We start from the raw sequence: 18,453 nt of genomic DNA, 5'->3' as shown, positions 1-18,453 counted from the left end.
CCAGTGACCTCTCTCTGCAACCAATTAGAAGCCACTTCCAGCTCGGTCGAGCTCTAGTAGCATCCGGTGAGAAACTGTTTACTGTACTTTATCTTTCACCAATTCTACTGCCAGATCTCACAAAGCGTCCGTTGCCAGCCATTAATTTCACGCAAGAAAGGAACATCGGCACCAGGTTGGTAGAAGCAAGAAGGAGGTCGGGGATTGGAAGCGGATGCGTGCACGGTGATTGATGAGGGTGAGGGGGCTGGCGATGAGCGGCGGCGGCAGGGAGATGGCGGTCTCCGCCGCCTTCACGGCGCTCCTCGTCGTCTCCATCCTGTTGCTCCCGTCGCTCCTCCTCACCAGCGGCAGGTACGGTCCGTCGACATCCTCCGCCAAGGCGGACTGGCCGTTCCTGGACGGCGGCGGCGGCGGCCAAGGCTATCCGGTGTCGTTCGCGTACCTCATCTCGGCGTCGACGGGGGGCGCGGAGGCGGCGGCGAGGGTGCTGGTGGCGCTGTACCACCCGGCCAACAGCTACCTGCTGCACCTGGACCGGGAGGCCCCCGCCGAGGAGCACCGACGGCTATCGGAGCTGGTGTCTGGCCAGCCGGTGTACGGGCGCGTGGGGAACGTGTGGATCGTGGGGAGGCCCAACCTGGTGACCTACCGCGGGCCGACCATGCTGTCCACCACGCTCCACGCCATGGCGGTGCTCCTCCGCCTCGGCCGCCGGTGGGACTGGTTCGTCAACCTCAGCGCATCCGACTACCCGCTCGTCACCCAAGACGGTGCGTGCGGAACAATCCGTATCTTCTATAGCTGTGTCTGAATACTGGATTTTGATTCGCTCTGTCTGAAATTGCAGATTTGATGGAGGCCTTCTCGCGGCTGCCGAGGGATCTCAACTTCATACAGCACACCAGTCGCCTGGGCTGGAAGATGTAAGCACTTCATTCCCTTAATGAATTTCAACTGTTTTGTGGAGATGGATCATTGTAGGGAATTGGAATTCAAGTTGAATCGAAATTGAAACGCGGTAGCTGTGCAGAAAGAAGCGGGTGCAGCCGGTGATCCTGGACACAGCCCTATACGAGGCCGACCGGTCGGTGCTCCTCCGCCCTTCGCGCAACATCACCACCAACCGCCGGAGCCTGCCCACCTCCTTCAAGCTCTTCACCGGTACGTACCACCACCACCACGCCGTCAATCACCGCCGTGAAATAATTTCGTACTGCAAGAGAAGTGTGCGTGTTGGCCACCGATTAGCAGTTCGTTTTTCTTCAACTCTCGATCATTGGACGGTACGGTAAGGGCCCGTGATTTTGCTCGCATTGTTTTGGGCTGTCCGTCTCATGGCCATTACTGGCACAGGCTGGTTCTTGATTCCGAGACTTTAATTTGTCGTCGAAACAGCAATACGAGGCGTCACAGGTAACACAACTGGTACGGATCGAGACGCGACTCCTACTATACATCTGTACATGTGGCTAGAATCAGTACAAGTAGTACTAGTACATCCACGATTTTAGCATACAGTGGAACCTTTTCTAAAACGCCATCTGGGGTCAACGGATGGAGAAGGAGCAAGTGTGTTGTGTGCATTTGCAGAGAGAGATTAAAGTTTGTTAGACTAGTTTTAGTGGGAGTAACATTAGCTTGTAACATTTACTATTCTATGTTAATATGTCTATAGTAGTATCATAGGTGTAGAGCTGCATGGGCAGCCCGGCCCGGACGGCCCGACCCGAAAATCCCGGGCTGGGCCGGGCTTGCATGTCGGACCAGGTTCGGGCCTGAATTTGGAGCCCGAAGGTCGGGTTGGGCTGGGTTCGGGCTTGAAGAAAATAGGATTTTAGCCTAGTTTGGGCCGGGCTTGTCAGGCCGGGCCGGGCTTTTGTCACTTTGGGCTGGGTTCGGGCCCGATTTGTAAGCCCGAATGTCGGGCTGGCCAGGCTCGGGCCTGGGAAATTAGGTTAAGGCTTTTTCGGGCTTGGCCCAAAACCCAACCCGGCCCGAAGAATGCTGTACATAGGTGTAGTAACATAAAATGTTACATTTACTAAGTTGTAGACTCATTTTGATTTAAACTATGTGATGTGATTGTAACGTATCTATTTACCACTATGCTATTTTTATAATAACATGTCATGTTATTAAAATACTTAGTTAGCATTGCATGTTATTCATGTTGCTACCTATGTTACTCATCACTATGAGTAATCTTAGGCTGCTCATAGTGCAAAGTAACTTAGACCAGTAACAGTATGTCATGTTACTAGTATAAGTTAGTACCTCCATAATGGTAGTAACTTAGACTGCTCAGGCTGGCCATAGTGCTAGTATCATAGCTAGTATCATACACATTGGTCCCACAAAAATGCTGATGTGGCAGCTAATTAAGAAGGAGAGAGGAGATTAGAGTAACATAGGTGGATACTGTATCATAGCGCATGTCACGAGAAAAGTTAATTCCAAATAAATCTTGTGCACACATTTGCATTGAGATTCTAAAAAGTAATAAATATAGCATAACTATGATACTACTTCATGATACTAACCACTATAGAGATAGTACCATAGACAAGTATCATATGCATGATACTATAACATGATACTTACCACTATGGCCAGCCTCATAGTAGAAGTAACATAGCTAGTAACATCACGCATCTCAAAGTATTTTGATGATATAGCATGCCAATAAATGAAGAAAGAGAGTGAGGTGGTAACTAGCTATGTTACCATAACATGCAAAATAAGTCTATAACATAATAAATGACACAATGCATGACATCACGTATAAGTTACTATCCACTATGATGTTGTTTCATGCATTGTGTCATTTATTACGTTAATATAGCTTGTCACCACCTCACTTTTTTTTCAATTATTGTCATACCATGTCACCAAAGTAGTTTGAGATGTGTGATGTTATGTTACCTCTCACTTTGAGCAGTCTTATGTATGATTTGTTAGTACTCTGCCCACAAACAACTGTCCGTGTGGGGTTTTCAAAAAATATTATCAAATGGGGTGACAATTACATTGGAAAAACCAACATATCTTTAATTTAATCACCTCCAATAAGCTAAAGGCATGTAGAAAACAAAAATAACCCATGATGAATATTATTAATTTGAATTTTCGTGCGATAAGAGAATTTTTTTTGCTACTTTAAAATATATTAAAACCATAAAAATATACTCTTTCCTAAACAAAGTTTAAGGCTAAACGTGGACGGAGGAAGTAGATCTGAATCAGCAGAGGTTATGGTTTTATCTTGTCGGTTCATGCTGCTGGAATTCGCAAAATTCAGGAAGACCAACAAATGCGTTGCGCTGTTGCTTTGACAAAACAAAAGCTCTAGTACCTTTTCATTTTATATTTTGGATCGTCGATTGCTTCCAAGAAACGGCAGGTATGCCGACATTCACGTGCCGGCACCACCAACAGGGAGTTTTAGCAAATCAATCGTAGCACTATTATTTGCCTCTATTGCTAGTTCTACCGATAATTAATTTGGTTCTAGGTTGGCTGCACCACCAACAGGGAGTATTTGCCTCTATTGCTAGTTCTACCGATAATTAATTTGGTTTTAGGTTGGCTCTATAACCATAGGATTTAGAGCATCTCCAGTCGTTTTTCTTAAAAATCGCGCTCAGCTGCAGCTTGCAAATTGTTTTTGCGCTGGCGCGGCCCAATTTTCCATCTGGCACCCGTAGACCGAACCCAATAGGAAGGGAGGCTAGCGGAGGTGCCCGACGGCTGGAAAATCGCCGTGAGCCAGCATTGGCAGCGAGATGTGCCTACATATTCCCGCTAGTTCCGACTCCCGCTTACATCTTTCCGTCCTTTTCACAGTTTCCCGCCTTTTCCACTGCTTCCCTAGTTCTACGGATTTCTCTCGCATACATTTGGCGTTCGGTGACCTTGCCCTCACCCGTGGGAGGTGGAGGCGCTGAGCGCCTCCAACTACCCGCCGGGATTCATTGCCCCTCTGGCTAGCGCTTGAGCGCCGGAGGCGTACCGGTCTCCCCCGGCCCCCAAGGCGCAACTCAGCGTGCGGCCATCACTCTACTACGTCGTGCTCACCCTCGAGCAGCGCATGGATCCCCGCTAGGATCCCGACAACGCCGCAACTTGGGACGCCTTCTTCGCCAATAGCCGGGAGATGGAGCTCGCCAGGTACGAGGGGGATGGGCCGCCTCCCGTGAACAACAATAAGGCTGGCCGGTGGCTGTGGTAGGGCAGCCGACCCCTCGAGGGTGTGATGAACCACATCTTGGCGGGCGACTAGCCCCGCCTGCGATACCCTCACTTCCAGCTGCTGAAGAAGGGCGATAGCGAGCACGGCGGCTTTGTCATCCGGGCGCCCTCTTCCCCTCCCCCCCAGCCGGAGGGGCCGGACTAGAAGGCGCCACCGGAGTACGCCATGGTCACCAACGACTTTAGGTGCCCGACGACCCGAAGGATTTCCCGGGCCAACACATGGCCATCCATGCCTCCCTGAAGCCGCCATTGGCGTCGCCGGTGGAGGCTGGCCGGTCCTGGTGGGAGCAGGAGTAGGCCTACCGTGCACGCTGTGGCGACGATGGCCTAGGTTTCAGCCGCTGCAGCCATCTGGCCTGCCGCATGCGCCACCACAGCCTCTGCGGATGCAACCATCACTGCCGCCTTGTAGGTTCGAGCTGCTCCCGGCGAGCGATGACGACGGCTCCTTCGACGACAATGACGACGACTTCAAGTAAATGTACTATAGACCTAGATATGAACATGACTAGTCTTTTATTTATAATAAAATTATAATGATTTTGTTTGAAATGTACATCATTTGTATGGGGTCACAGCTGGGGACAGACCGACCCCTATTTTGTGTTTGGCACGGAAGCCCCCTATATAGACCAAAAATGGGCACCGCCGGAGTCTACATGGAAGAGGAGTGGAGATGCTCTTACCTTGTGATCTGTGCACATGAGGATTGCATATGGATGTCATAATTATATTTTTCTTAAGTGCACATGAAATTGAGTGATCGAAGATTACGTTACTTCAAGGTCGATTGAAAATTACGGTTTAGCATCAGAAGTAAAGAAATATATAATAAAAATATGGTGCCATTTTTTTTCTGTAAAAACGTATAATTGGGTAGTACTATATACTAGTAGTAGTAGTATTATTTACGCGAACATGCGATGAATTCTTTGGTAGTAGCAAAGCGGCTGATCAATGGACGCATGTGTGTGCGTACGTGCAGGTTCGGCGTGGACGATCCTGTCGCGCCGCTTCGCGGAGTACTGCGTGATGGGGTGGGACAACCTGCCGCGGAGGCTGCTGCTCTACCACGCCAACCTCGTCTCCTCGCCGGAGTTCTACTTCCAGACGGTGGCCTGCAACTCCCGCGAGTTCCGGAACTCCACGGTGAACAGCGACCTGCACTTCATCCGCTGGGACACCCCGCCCAAGCAGCACCCGCTCAACCTCGGCCCCAAGGACTACCGCCGGATGGTGCTCAGCAGCGCCGCCTTCGCCCGCAAGTTCAAGCACGGCGACCTCGTGCTCGACAGGATCGACCGCGAGATCCTCAAGCGCCGCCCGCCACCCCGCGACGACGACGACGGTGATGAAGCTCCTGCTGCCGCTGCTGCTCCTGGCCACGGCGGGCAGTTCTTCAGCTATGGCGGGTGGTGCTCGGAGGTGGGGTTGTGCTCAAACCCAAGGGAGCCTGACAGGAAGGGGGTCATAAAGGCCGGCGCTGGGTCCAGAAGGCTCACCGTCATGCTGAACAAGATGTTGTCTGAAAGAAACTTCAGGAAGCAGCAGTGTAGATGAATGACCGAGGCTGCTACCAACTATATTGGTCTAACTCTGATGATCTGATCGAACATATGTCATGTTGTACAGAAAGAGAAAACAGAAAAGGATTTAAGGCAATTTTGGCTGAGAGGATTTTAGAGATACTACTACAGATCACAAATTTGTTCAGCTTGCATGCTTTTGTTTCCACTTTTTTGTTGGAGAAATTACAGCGCGCATGGATTTCATCACTCATCCAAGTCATAGGCATGCTGAATGTTCCGCACATTTGACACCTTACACAACACAAATAAATAAATAAATAAACTAAAATACTCCCACTAGATAAAATCACAACGTAGGACGGCTTTAAATTATTGTCATTTTTCATATAAAAATATATACAACACAAAACCAAAACTATAAGTGTATGCTCTTTAAGAATAAAGAATCTAGTGACATCAATTTCATTCACATAAACACAAATTGACATTGCAATAGCTAACAAAAACCATGTCTTAACTATAAGCAAATATGTCTAATATTTGGTCATGGAGGGCGTAAAGGAATCTAAAAATAATTATGACGAAAGTTCACCAGAATCATCAATGTTAGAAACCAGATAATTTTTGTATAAATGATAGGAAAATAAACAAATTTGAAACTACAAAGGGAGACAAAAAAATATTTATAGGTTCCCTTGACTTTCGGAAATTTCCACTTGTGAGTTCTTTGTTTATTCATATTCAAAGAAACTTCGAAACTAGTATATATTTTTTAAATCATACACAAATTTTACAACCCTTCCCTTTTTTGGCGTTTTATGTGTTAGTAATACTTTTTATTATTTTTTTTTGGCAAAACTGAGTTTGTGGGTTTACTACAACACAAAATGGATCTTTTTCGAACTTTACAACAATGTTGCTCAGCGTGGCAATGTTCGCTTCCAACACTATTTTGGGATGCTAGAGGTTGGTCTTAAGTCCTCACTCTCCTTAGAACATGCAATTGGAGCACACCATGGATGTTCAGTTGTTCACTGTTCAGCCAATGTAAGTTTCTTTTGATGGGATTCGTAGCATAGAAAACAAAAAATTTCCTACCGCAAGAACGAATAACAAGCCAAGATCTAATCTAGTAGATGCTAGCAACGAGGTGAAGATCAACATGCCCTCGAAGATTGCTAAGCGTTAACGAGATAAATCTCGTGGTGGATGTAGTCGATCACTTGCCGCTTTCAAAAGCGCATAGATGATCTTGACGGTGCCACAATCGGGCAGCACCTCCGCACTCGGTCACACGTACGGTGTTGATGACGACGTCCTTCTCCCCGTTCCAGCGGGCATAGGATGTAGTAGATCCTCCTCGGAATCCCGCCAGCATGACGGCGTGGTGATGGTGGTGGTGGAGATCTCCGGCAACGCTTCACCGTAAGCACCACGGGAGAAGAAGGAGGAGGGAGTAGCTAGGGTTTGGGAGAGAGGGGGGCTTGGGGCGCCGGCCAGGGAGCTCCTTGGTGGTGCGGCCAAGTGTTAGCTAGCCCTCTCCCTCTCCCTCTCTTTATATAGGTGGAACCCCCAAGGGTTTTCCCAAAATCCGAATAAGAGTCCAATTCAAAAACCTTCCATATGGGTGAAACCTAGGGGAAGTGGGATTGCTCCCTTTCCTTCCCCTATGGCTGGCCATGGAGGTGGAGTCCACCATGGACTCCATCTTCCCCTTTGGCTGGCCGGCTAGGGTTGGTGGAGTCCGGGACTCCACCTTCCATGGTGATTTCTTCCGGAAGGTTCTAGAACATTCTGGCGCCTTTCATAAATGCACCGGATCATTTCCAAACTTGGAAAGTGACTTCCTATATATGAATCTTATTCTTCAGAACATTCCGGAACTGCTCATGATGTCCTGGATCCCATCCGAGACTCTGAATAACATTCGAACTCCATTTCATATTCCAAATCTACTTATAACTACATCAAACCTTAAGTGTGTCACCCTACGGTTCGAGAACTATGCGGACATGATCGAGACTCCTCTCCGATCAATAACTAATAGCGGGACCTGGAGATCCATAATAGCTCCCACATATTCAACGATGACTTCGTGATCAAAAGAACCATTCACATACGATACTGATTCCCTTTGTCACGCGATACTTTACTTGTCCGAGGTTCGATCATCGGTATCTCCATACCTAGTTCCACCTCGTTACCGACAAGTACTCTTTACTCGTACCGTGGTATGTCATCTCTTGTGACCTAGTCACATGCTTGCAAGCTAATTAGACGACATTCCACCGAGAGGGCCCAGAGTATATATATCCACCATCGGGATGGATAAATCCCACTCTTGATCCATATGCCTCAACTCACACTTTCGGAATACTTAATCCCATCTTTGTAACCACTCATTTACGCAATGGCGTTTGATGTAATCAAAGCATTCTTCTGGTGTAAGTGATTGACATGATCTCATGGTCGAAGGACTAGGTAACTATGTATCGAAAGCTTATAGCAAGTTGAACTTAATGACTTGATCTCATGCTATGCTTACTATGGGTGTGTCCATCACATCATTCACCTAATGATATGATCTTGTTATTAATAACATCTGATGTTCATGATCAGGAAACCATGATCATCTATTAATCAACAAGCTAGTTAAATGAGAGGCTTACTAGGGACTCTGGTTGTTTACACAACACACATGTATTAATGTTTCCAGTTAATACAATTATAGCATGGAGTGTAAACATTTATCATGAACACTAAGATATAACAATAACTATTTTATTATTGCCTCTCGGGCATATCCCCAACAGTCTCCCACTTGCACTAGAGTCACTAATGTAGTTTACATTTGTAAAGACTAGGAAATTTGCCTGTGCGTTGCACCGGGAGAAAAACTATGTTGTGGAGACTTCCCGTCGGCATGGTAGGGGCACAGTGTTAGATCAAGTTGGACGCGATGATAAATTTTGAATTCACCTTGAGTTTGGTGTGGATGTAGATATTGAAGGGGGAATGACATTAGGATGAAAGCAAAAACTGTGTTCGTATCATTTATTGTTTAGATCACGCTGCAAAATTATAAAATTTGAATTTTTCTTAGACTTGCTTTGGATGTAGATATCAAACGGAGAATGAAATTGGGATGAGAGTGTCGTACGAAATAGTCGCGAGTAACAATCCTTCCACCCGTTGACATCGGTGATTGCAATTATTTTATCAACAACCAAAATGTCTTGATCTGTTTGAACTGATTCGTCACGAGGGCATGCGCAGACGCCGATCAACACTTGTGCAGGCAAGCGTATCCTCTCGCGGTATATAGAGCAGGTCAGCAGGAGGTGGCCAAGCTCAGGCTCGGCATCGTCTCCCACCGCCGTTTAGCCTCTTCTCCTTTCACTTTTCAAGTATTTCATTATATTTCCAAAATAGTCAGTATGGCTTCGATGTTCGATCCACACGATACAGAGGACAGTTACCTTCAAAATATTGTTTTCCACCTCTCCTTGTTGGTATAGCAAATAGAAGAAGTATGCCTTACCAAATGGAAAGGTGTATCTTGTTTTCTCCTGTCGGCGCGGTACACCATACTATGCCAATGCCATATATAGAATAGAAGTAACCCTGTCATGGTCCTTGCTCTTGTTATTGTGGCCAACTCAGTGGCGTGCTTGGTATTGGCCATGGATGATTTTAGTGTTGGGTGCCATGATGTCCCTGGTGGTGATCGAAGGGCCATGTTTGTCCTTGACTGCCTTCTTGACGCAAGCGCCATCGAGCCGCCAGAAGGATGTCACCGCGGTGGTGCACGATGCATCCGTCGACGGCAGCGTGTCCACGTTGTGGGTGTCTGCTACTCTTTGAAGGATGCCGCCTTCGTGGTCAAGGAGGTGGAGATGGCCATTGTCGTCGACCTCGTCTTGGTGCATATCCTGCCACAGATCGTTGGATACGGGAACGATGTCCTCGCTCTACATGGCGGTGTGTGTCGGATCACCGCGATGGAGACCAAGGAGATGAGGCGCCAGACTTTGCTTTTCGCAGTGTTCGTCGTGCCCGTGCCCCGCGGTCTTGGTTTTCCTATTTGTCTCTCGCATCCTGGAGACAAAGCAAACTCGTGTGGTATTTGCTTCTCTAGACTCCCTGCCTGCCCGTATATGTATATTACATGATGAGGAATCAATCAAAACCTTGTACAATGCGATACGGAGGGTGTATTCGACCGTACACGGTCTACACTTAGCGAGGCAAACCTAGCTGGTTTGGCTTACGAAAAATTGTGGGCCTTTCTTTTACGATTGACTATCTGTGTTGGACGTATAACATAATATTTTAAGGACGATCGGGCTCCAGCCATACTCTGCTAGACTCCGTGCTCGACACATACGAAAGCTGAGCGACGGACGGATGAAGTAGCCGAACGAAACCGTGCTCGACACGGTCCAGCGGGAGAGGGAGACATAGGAAATCTAGGCACGGCGGACGGACGAAGCAGCCGGACGAAAATCATGACAGACGAAACCACGGAAACACTTTTCCCTTTATTATTAGGTATAGATATAACACCATGGCCTTCTGGTGCTTATCATGTTTTGCTCACGGGAGAGGTTTCAGTCAACGGATCTGACACGCTCAGAAACGTATGTATTTTGCAATTAACGCATCACTCATTTTCTAAATGAGTCGGCATTAATCATATATGTTCAGTCTTCTGGTGGAACCTTAATTCCGCGGTCTGAAATATATCACTAATATTGTCACACACAATATAGCTTCAAAGTTTTGACACTATCGGAACTACACCAAGTTCTCAAAGAACTCCTCGACTTAAAAATCCTCAGTCATTGTCAAAATAATGACATACTCTGCCTTCGTTTGTAGAATCCGTCACAATATTTAGAACTCATCTAAATCTAGCATAGACTTCTTCTAGCTCATTGTGCTACCTTTTAAACAACACTTAGCCTAATTGAGATTGAAATTTTTTTTTTTATGTGACCAAACTAATATCGGTGCAACACCTTACAGCGATTTGTTTGTCATTACCCATACAAAACTATATATATATATCCTTCGTCGGCTTTTGCCGTGGTGTCATCGTGCTTGCCCAGAAGAACCCGCTGCACAAGATACGGCTTCTGAACCCACTCACAAAGGCATCGAACACTATGTTTGAGGTGCAGATGCCATCTGTTTTTCTGAATTCAGTCGCTGTAATCAAATCCCCGACTATGGTCTTCGTTTGCTCACATTACCCGAACGAAATTAGTTGGGTCGATGAGAGCACTCCAACTAAGGATATATATGAAGATTGGGGAGATGGTAGTTTTTCGATGGAGAACCATAGTTTGCGTTGCATTACCCCGTTCAATGGTGAACTGTATGCAATAGCTATGGATAATTTTGAGTCCGGAAGAATAGTGTGCACCAATGTACAGTTGCAAAGCGGTGAGCACTGTCAAGATGGAGACACTAATTTCATTTCCACAACTTGGAAATGACAAGTTCTATCTTGTGAAGTCGGATGGTGATCTGCTGCTTGTGTTGTTGGACAACATGCTTTTGGAGGACCAACCATTGGTGTACCGTGTGGACACTCAGAGCCGATCTCTCCATCCGGTCAGTAACATTGGCAGTCATGCCTTCTTCGTGCATTATATCCGGTTTATCTCCATCGACACCAGAGTGCACCCGACACTTCTACCTGACTGCATCTACTATGCCGATTTGGGTTATATCAGAGAGTACATTCATGATACAAAGGCCTGGGATGAGTGGCCACGATATGTGGATAGAATGGGAAACTACGGTCTGAGAAATGAACACAGGCCATACCGTCTGGAGGATGTATTGGCCGCACACTGCAGACGGAAGGAGTTCAATGAATATTTCCTTGGGATAATGCACGGATGGGGCGACGAAGAAATATATGAGCAATGAGGAATCTTCTAGCTGTAACATCCCAAAAATTTCAAAACAAACAAAATGAATTTCCCAGTTCCAAATTTTGGAACCAACAAAAACTTTTATTAAACTAAGTTTGATACATAGAGATCTTGTTTAATTCTTGTGCTATTGCCATGATTGCTTGTTTAATTAGTATTTGAAATACTCTAAAACCCTAAACCTCACATTGACTTTTTACCAATCCAAGTTGAAACAAAAGAAAATAAAAAGAAACTAAAAATGCCATAGAGGCATATGAGAGTAAAATGCAAATTTGTAAATTTGAGAATCTTGACCCTAGGACTTGATGTGAATGGTTGGATCACTCCTCTATACCATTTCAACACTCAACAACATCAATTGGGTCAAGCCAAATCAAATTAAAAATCAAATGCAACTTATGCATAGAGGCATATGTGGCACATAGCCATTTTTACCCAAAACTTGACCTATGCATTTATACCTTACCCAAAGGGTGTGAAACCATCTCTAAACCTAATCTCACACTATATGGACCCTAACCCATGCCCAAGTAAAGCAAGGAGAACAAATTACAAGATTAAGAAAAATTGACACATCACCTCTTATGTGTTATGGCCATTTTTGCAAATCTTTGAGCTAGACCTTTTGGAATGGTTTCAATGGTTGGAAAATGTTTATAAACTAATAAGAATCACATTAGAGTCAAGAAAAGTCAAATCAAATGGAGAGAAACCAAATAGTGAGAAAATCCCAATTTCACTCACATACACATAAGGCCAATTTTGCAAAACTTCACCAAAGGCCACCATTGCTTGATCTATGGTTTGTAAAACTCTTATATATGAAAAACAAACACAATTGACCCAAAGAAACCAGAATCAAACCAAGAGAAAAATCAAATTTCAATAACATGTGATAATGGTCATTTGGGCCATTTATAATTTCTTCCCCACTTTGCACCCATCTATCTTTTGTTTCTGCAACCAAATTTGGTCAACCATTGCCATGTCATCCAAGACCAAGTGATGGTGAACAACTTTCATGTTGACCATTAGTACTGATGTTGACCAGGTTGACCAGAATAGAGGAGACAAGTAGGGACTTTGAAACTATGAGAAGATCATACCAAATTTGAAATATTGCAAATCTCCACCAAAATGACCACCACCACCTCCATTCTAATTCTCATATTATATCTTTACACTCCACCAAAAATCACTTCAAAATTTGCAAACTTATCTCTTTCGGCCATTTTATCGAGCACCTTAAGTGCACAAACCTGCCAACCCGATACATCCTTTTATCCAGTGTGCTTTAGACCCAACCATCGATCTTAGGTCATCACCAGTACCCTCATTGACTCCTTGCATCATGCCAGGCCAGTAGCCACGCTCTGTTGTACAAAATATCCAAGAACAATGTCATGCCGATCATGGCATGACACACACACTTGCTCTCTCACTTCTGCTCAAATCCACTGTGCCAAACCATGTCCTGGAGGTACACCGTTCACTGCTGATCACGTTGGACACGCTCTCGAGCCAAGAGGAAGCCGACACTGGCCAGGACACGCACGCCCAGACACGCCCAGGTCATGCCAGGACACGCGCCAGAGCGCGCCATGGCAAGCCCTGGACGCACCAGTACGTCGGCCGCCCTCATCGATGCTGACCACGCCTCGCCCTCTCCTCGCTCCTACGCACGCACCAGGGCACCACCTACCTCCCAGACAAGCCCCATTGGGCGCGCCAGGCCTGTAGACGACGCCCGCCTCGACGACTTCCGCCGGCCGTGCGGCAGACGATGACGACGCCCGACCAACTCCGTCCTTCTCCTACCACGCCAGGACGCGCAAAAGGACCAACAGGCCACGCTGAACCGTCTTGCACCCTCGCTTGCGTCACCAGCTCGCTGTAGCACCATCGCCGCCATCACCTTGCCCGTGCCCCTCGGCCTCGACCACCAGCTATAAAAGGAGGGCGCCCCGGCCTCAAAGCTCCACCCCACCTCACTCCCCTACCTCTTCTTGCTCTCCTCGAACCTCTCCCCCTTCACATTAGCCGCCGACGCCGTCCAATTGCAACGTCGGAGCCGCGGAGGTGCTGAGAAGCTTGCCGCTGATTGACGCCTCCTCAGCACGCGCCACTTCTACCCTCTGCTTCCTCTTCCTCGACAACGTCGCCGCCGCACGTCGACGACCCTCGCCGCGCCGCCAGTAAGCCGTCGACCCCCTACCTGCGCCTCCAGCCGCCTCGCCGCTCGCCGGAGATGACGACGGCTGTGCACCGTCTGATCCAGTTCTAATCCTACGGCCATCCACGCTCCTTACCGTTTCGGGTTCTAAAACAGGCTGACAGCTGGGGCCCGCACTGTCAGACAGCCCACGGCGCATCTGCGCGTAGTTGGGCTGGCCCATTCTTTCTTCTATCGCTGGCCGTATCCCTTTCCCGCCCGAGTTTGAAATTCAAATATGTATTTGATCTTTTCATTTGTTTTGCTTACAGATGCTTGTTTCAAAATCAAATAATTCCAAATCTACTGGGCCAAAATTTATGAAATGGGTATGGTTGGAAAGCTTAGAGTTTTATCTATCCAACTACACTGGTTTGAACCCTAGAGGTGTTATAGAATTAAAGTGAGAAAATAAACAAGACAGGGACTTTTCTGCCTTAGATTAATTGTTAAAAATCAACCAAAAATGATTTTGAGTTGATTCCAACTCCTATAAATCACATTTCACTTACATTAATTGTTTCTGCAAAAATATGGCATGGTTACCTTGGGTGATCATGGCCTAGTTTAATTAGAGGACTATTTGGCTATTTTTAGTCAAAGATATTGTCCAAAACTATTTAGAAATTTTATGAGAGTGTTTATCTCATTTAAATCTTGTCACAAACATTCCATTATGAGATAGATACTTTGGTCATTTAGTTCTCATATGATTTGTTTGATGATATTAAATCATCACCATGTTAGGATTAAAATGTATGAGGTACTCCACCTCATTTAAATCATTTTCTTAAGTGATAAGTATGAAGAGGTTGACTTTGGTCAACCTAGGTCATATATTACTCATGAAAGAAGTTAAATCTTAATAATATAATTAGAGGAATTTATTTCTCTAAAGAAGGCAAAGAAGCACCTTATTTAATATGAGAGGAAATTATTTTTCTTAAATAAGAAAACCACCTCACCAACTTAGTAGTGTGTGATGATAGTTTAGCTTGTGTGACTTATGTTGTGCTTAGTTTAGTATTTAAGATTAGTGTGGTGATTGTATACCTTGTATTCGATTTTAGACGCTAGTACCGGAGACTATCAGGAGGAGGAGGTATTCTACCAAGAAGAAGGAGAAGAAGATCACTTTGATCATTTCCCCAACCAAGGCAAGCTAATACACTTGCAAAGTGCAAAGCTCTCAAGAGCAATGCATCACCCTCTTTTACCTTATGCTTAGTGGTCCTATCCCAAGTTTTTACAATGCAAGTTTTATTGATATTGTTTTATCAGAGTTACTTTTTGATTCATGTTTCACTTGGTCTAGAGTAGCACAAGAGTACCACCTTAGCCTAGAGCAAGCAAAGCTAAGTTAGCACCCCTCATGATTAGTGCTATTGCTAACAAATAAAACTTGACTACTCTAGATGGGAACTTGGTGAAGTGAAGTTGTTTTTGAATGGTTTTTGAAAGGTGATATGACTAAGAGAAGATGGTGATTTTTGATTAAAACTGATAGTGGTTTGGATGCGATACCTTTCCAATTTACAAGTACCCCCACAATACCTGATTATGGGTAGGGCTTAGCTGGAAGTTTGTGTGTCTTAGTATGGGTTCCCTCTAAACAAGCGTCATCGGGGTTATGCCGAAAGCTGCCTCTACAACAAAAGAAATGATGTGATATGATGCGATATGAGGTGAATGTCCGGCCCAAGCCCTGTGCAGTTCCCAGGCTGACTGTCTGTCTTCACTGGGAGGCCAAGCTCATGGGGAGAGGTGCCTATACTAGGATATATAAGTGAAAGGTTAAGGTTGATGATCCGCGTCTTGAGTTACGATGATTCGGGGTTATCCCCGACGGATGTAATCAAATGTTGTGGCACAAGTGTGCAACCTCTGCAGAGTGTAAACCTATTCGAATAGCCGTGTCCACTGCATACGGACGGTTGGAAAGGCCATACAGTTTCCGGTGTCAGAATTTCTTGAAAAGGTTGAATGGTGAAGGGTGACTTGACTTGAATCACAACTGAGTTGTGGGAATGACACTAATGTTCCCACTTGAGTAAGTTAGGCAAATGAAGAGGTTTTGTTTACTAAAGTGCTTATGAAATAAAACTGGCTTTATGCAAATGAAACTAGAGCTTAGAACCCCCTTATTATAGTTGATACTACTTACATTAGTATTAGTTTGCGAGTACTTTAAAGTACTCACGGCTGTGTCCCTGGCTATTCAAATGGCCAGACTATGAAGAAGAGTACCGGAACCCGGAAGAAGGACAGCAGGACGTCTACGACAACTAGGATCACTCCTGACGTCAACAGTTGCCTGTGGAATAGATGGACTACTACTACGCTACTTCGCTTCCGCTATGTGTTTTGTAATTGATCAATAGATCAACTAGTATTGTAATGAGACTGGATCATGTAATCCCTTGTTGTAAGACAATTATGCGTTGTAATGAATGATGTGTTGTGATATTAATCTATTATGTCTCGCAAAAACAATATTCCTGGGATTGCGATGAATGGCATAATAGGCATGTGGACTTAAAAATCCGGGTGTTGACAAGTTGGTATCAGAGCCATTGTTGACCTTAGGAGACCCTAGTTAGAATGGACGTCCGAAAAACTTAGTTTCAAAACAAAGGAATTGAATATGTATGAAAACTTATTCTCCCTCTTATCCTTGAGATCTTTTCAAAAGAGAAATCCATACTCTACCTTTCTTTATAAACTCTACATAAAATTTGGCACACTTGGTCCCTTCTCTAACCTACTCATCCTCATTGTTCATAGATGGAGTACAAATGTGAGTCCTATCAGCTTGGTCACGGAGGAAACCTGATGTTCGAGAAGGATTTGAAACAACTGGTTGAGTATTTAGGACGCCCGTATCCCGAGTTCTTCGGAATACCCCTCAACGATCCATCGGGAGGATCACCTCGGTGGGAAGTTACTGCAGATCTGAGAGGAAAGCTTGGAGCCCCAATATGGGAAACCATATGGTTTTCTCAGAACGGGAAACACTTGGAAGGAAGGAATAGTCAGAGCCATGCAAGAAGCAATTGCCCGTCTGTGCGGACAAAATGTGAACAAACTCAAGACTACCCGCTTCATCTACTACCCAAGACATGACCCCATGGGAAGACCACTAAACATGCCACCGCACCCGGAGATGAACCACTATGTGGCATACCTGGATTTCATGCTGTACAAGACCCGCAAGGAGTTGGACAACGCCCTCGCCTTTCGCCAAGCACATTACCCGTGAAGACGAAGAATCCCCCCCTGAAGAGTAGTATCATTAAAGCACTTTCGTAGGTGTGAGTTTGTATCAGGATCCCCTTGTATCGTAGAACGAATGAATGGTTCTTCAAACCAACGGTGTGTTAGCTTTGTAATGTATGATGCTTGGTATGAATGAAAAAGTGTTGTTGGTTTTTACCTCCGCAACACTACTCAAATTTTCAAGTTATGAACTTTTTTAAAAAAACTTTAAACCAAACAAACCCTAGAAATTTCCCTCTTATCTTATCATCTACCTCAATGATTTAGATGGCCCCACCAACCCGCAACGCCACCCAAGACGCCATGATGCAGATGCTACAGATGATGATGGCTGACCGGGAAGCCGAGAGAGTTGAACGCCAAGCCAACATTGCTGCACCGCTGAGCTTGCTCGTAACAACAACGGCCATGGAAACCACGACCACCCGGGGTCAAAGTTGAAGAACTTTCAGAACACCAACCCACCCATGTTCAACAAGACTCAAGAGCCCCTAGATGCTGATGACTGCTCCGGACAATGGAGAACAACCTAGAAGTTGCGGGAGTAGAAGCCGCAGAGAAAGTACTGTTCGCCACCCACTACCTGTCAGGACCTGCACGAGCCTGGTGGACAAGCGCCCGCGCAATGAATGCCGGACAAATGATGACCTGGGAAGACTTCAAGCTGAAGTTTAGCAAGTACCATGTGCCCCAAGGACTGATCAAGAAAATGAGAGACGAGTTCCGGGAACTCAAACAAGGAAGGATGTCCGTGGTGGAATACCGCGACAGGTTTCTGTAATGTCCCAGGTTTAGAGACGATCGAGGGGTAGATTTTAGAAAGGGATGTGCATTGCATAGTAAATTCTGGGGAAATTTCGCGCTTTTAAACAAAAACTGTATCGAAGGGGGACAAGTTTCTCTCTCGGCACCTTACAGGGTCAGGGTTTCGAGAGTGCGACAAACTTGCATCTCACTTCATAGTTTAGGGTTTTTAAGAAGAGAGGGGAGAGTTGCATGATTGAATTCTTGACAAATGACATGGTTGAGTTTAAACCAATGTGGAATTTGAATTTCAAATTCAAACATTAAATAATAAACCTCAATAATTCAATTATGAGAGAATACATTAAGTAAATAATCAATAATAAACAATATGAACAATTATAATGAAGAAAAGCTCATTAGGGAAAACTTTGAGCTTTATTAATTAACACATAAGATACATTGTCTTTACAATATTCATAATGGAAAT

General features: G+C 45.4%; 1 protein-coding gene across 2 annotated transcripts; it reads left to right on the top strand.

Moving 5' to 3' along the window:
- On the top strand, window positions 1-6,029 carry LOC127305137 (beta-glucuronosyltransferase GlcAT14A). Of its 2 annotated transcripts, XM_051335524.2 has the most exons (5): window positions 1-66; window positions 139-773; window positions 851-926; window positions 1,034-1,164; window positions 5,240-6,029. In XM_051335524.2, the coding sequence occupies exons 2-5, from the start codon at window positions 233-235 to the stop codon at window positions 5,812-5,814; spliced, it is 1,323 nt and encodes a 440-aa protein (XP_051191484.1). In that variant the 5' UTR covers window positions 1-66; window positions 139-232; the 3' UTR covers window positions 5,815-6,029. The 2 variants fall into 2 exon arrangements, with proteins under 2 accessions (XP_051191484.1, XP_051191478.1); XM_051335518.2 differs by having other exon boundaries at window positions 29-773.
- Window positions 6,030-18,453: the final 12,424 nt, after the last annotated feature.

This window comes from Lolium perenne, chromosome 1 (genome assembly GCF_019359855.2).
Source record: "Lolium perenne isolate Kyuss_39 chromosome 1, Kyuss_2.0, whole genome shotgun sequence".
In the NCBI taxonomy this organism is placed as follows: Eukaryota; Viridiplantae; Streptophyta; class Magnoliopsida; order Poales; family Poaceae; genus Lolium; species Lolium perenne.
This window is presented reverse-complemented; position numbering and strand designations above follow the sequence as displayed.